At 32.2% G+C, this 2,697-nt stretch overlaps 1 protein-coding gene across 1 annotated transcript; it reads left to right on the top strand.

Annotated features, from left to right (window-relative positions):
- Positions 1 to 238: 238 nt before the first annotated feature.
- On the top strand, positions 239 to 2,437 carry LOC131655758 (uncharacterized). The gene is made up of 2 exons (XM_058925565.1): positions 239 to 367; positions 766 to 2,437. The coding sequence occupies exons 1-2, from the start codon at positions 314 to 316 to the stop codon at positions 2,176 to 2,178; spliced, it is 1,467 nt and encodes a 488-aa protein (XP_058781548.1). The 5' UTR covers positions 239 to 313; the 3' UTR covers positions 2,179 to 2,437.
- The last annotated feature ends 260 nt before the right edge of the window (positions 2,438 to 2,697 follow it).

Below are 2,697 nucleotides of genomic sequence, written 5' to 3'. Positions count from 1 at the left end.
TAAACGCACCTAAATGTGTGAAAATATAATTGTTACTAAATAGATTAATGTTGGATATGAACTTATAAGTTTAAAAAGTAAGCTTGTTAATCAAAGTCTCAAACTTCTTATTATTTATACTTTTTCTTTTTATTGACTAATATATAATATATAAGATATAAACTATAATTAAATCTTTATATTTTTTATTCTGCCAAACAAAGTCTCAATATCCCTATTGTTTGTACTTTTTCTTCTTATTCACTTATAAATAGTTTATCTCCCTTCCACTTCAAATGCATCTTTCACATTTACTATAACATAAGAGAAAGAAATGACACACAGAGTTGTTATGTCTCTCCTTCCTTTTGTCTTGCTCTTGTTGATTGTAAGTTACTAACTTTGCATACATATTTGTATCTTTTACAATTATATTTTTCATAGCTTACTTATTAGAATCAATCATTTCTCATCTTCATTTTCATTTATCAATTATATTTTTCATAGCTTATTTATTAGAATCTATCATTTCTCATCTTCATTTTCATTTATCAGTGTCACTCACAATTAAGTTGTTATATTTGATTTGATAAAATAATATTTTTCAGTAATGAAACTTAAAAAAATTGTTTTTGCCTAATTTTTTTCATAATATGTGTTCATATGCAATCTTGAAAGTGTCTTAATTTTGCAGCATAATTTGTATCATTAAAAACTTGTATTTTTTAATCATATATACCATCCAAATGTTACTAATTAACATCATTTTACTCAATTGTATTGTAGAATGGACAAGGAAGTTTTGCTAGATATATAAAACTTCAACAAGAGATTGTAGAAGAAAAAGAAGTTGATCAGCCTTACCTTGATGGCTGGCTCAAAAATCCATTGAAGAACCAAAAACTCACTTCTAACTCCAACCAAGTTTATCTTGATGGATGGTTGAAAGATACCAGATCTGAGGGAGCGAAATCCACGCCTGAATCCAACCAAGTTTACCTTGATGGATGGTTGAAAGATACCCGAGCTGAGAAAGAAAAATCTAATGCTAACTCCAACCAAGTTTATCTTGATGGATGGTTGAAAGATATCAGAGCTGAGAAAGTAAAGTATGCACCTACATCTAACCAAGTTTACCTCGATGGATGGTTGAAAGATACCAGAGCAGAGAAGGAAAAATCCACCTCAGACTCCAACCAAGTTTACCTTGATGGATGGTTGAAAGATACCCGAGAAGAGAAAGCAAAATCCACATCTGACTCCTACCAAGTTTACCTTGATGGATGGTTGAAAGATACTCGAGCTGAGAAAGAAAAATCTACCGCTGACTCCAACCAAGTTTATCTTGATGGATGGTTGAAAGATATCAGAGCTGAGAAAGAAAAGACTGCCCATAACTCTAACCAAGCTTACCTTGATGGATGGTTGAAAAATACCCGAGCAGAGAAAGAAAAATCTACCTCTGACTCCAAACAAGTTTATGTTGATGGATGGTTAAAAGATACTCGAGCTGAGAAACCAAAATCCTTATCTGACTCCAACCAAGTTTACCTTGATGGATGGTTGAAAGATACCCGATTTAAGAAAGAAAAATCAACTGATGACTCCAACCAAGTTTTTCTTGATGGTTGGTTGAAAGATATCAGAGCTGAGAAAGAAAAGTCCCCCCATAACTCGAACCAAGTTTACCTTGATGGTTGGTTGAAAGATACCCGAGCAGAGAAAGAAAAATCCACCTCTGACTCCAACCAAGTTTACCTCGATGGATGGTTGAAAGATACTCGAGCAGAGAAAGAAAAATTCACCTCTAATTCCAACCAAGTTTACCTTGATGGATGGTTGAAAGATACCCGATCAAAGAAACGAAAATCCACATCTGACTCCAACCAAGTTTACCTTGATGGATGGTTGGAAGATACCCGAGCAGAAAAATCTACCGCTGACTCCAACGAAGTTTATCTTGATGGATGGCTGAAAGATATCAGAGCTGAGAAAGCAAAGTCCGACCATAACTCTAACCAAGTTTACCTTGATGGATGGTTGAAAGATACCCGATCAGAGAAAGAAAAATCCACCTCTGACTCCAACCAAGTTTACCTTGATGGATGGTTGAAGGATATTCGTGCTGAGAAAAAAAAATCCACACCAGACTCCAAACTAGTTTATCTTGATGGATGGTTAAAAGATACCCAAAAGTAAATTATATCTTTGTTTGTCAATGCCTATGTCATTCCTGTGATTTTCAATGTTGTCCTATGTTTTGAATTTTTATGTACTGTAAGATGTTATTTCTATGTACTAAGTAAGGTATCGCTGTGTACTAAATAATTTAGTGTTTCTATGAGCTAGTGTTTGTGTTTTAAAAGAAGCATATTGAATATTAGTGTCTCTTTAGTATTTAAAACTTTAGTAGTCCTTTGTATAACTTCTACGGAAGGTGAAGTTACATTTTTAATAACTCAGTGTGTTTATGTTTAAAATAAAGGGTTATATGTTTTTGGTCATTATAAACACTCAAAGTTTATTTCTAATCCCTGTTAAAAATAATATATTTTAGTTCCTACAAAAGATTTATGCATACAGTTTTAGTCCTGACTATTTTCTAGAATCTTGAAAATTGTTTAATTACCCTTTAACTTTTAAATTTTTTAATAATGTTTTTCATATATGTTTAGAATATTGTATTACCAAATTTTAGAATTTTTTAAAATGAGAAAA

This window comes from Vicia villosa, linkage group LG3 (assembly GCF_029867415.1).
Source record: "Vicia villosa cultivar HV-30 ecotype Madison, WI linkage group LG3, Vvil1.0, whole genome shotgun sequence".
In the NCBI taxonomy this organism is placed as follows: Eukaryota; Viridiplantae; Streptophyta; class Magnoliopsida; order Fabales; family Fabaceae; genus Vicia; species Vicia villosa.
Note: the sequence above shows the minus strand (reverse complement) of the source record. Positions and strands in the feature narration are given on the sequence as shown.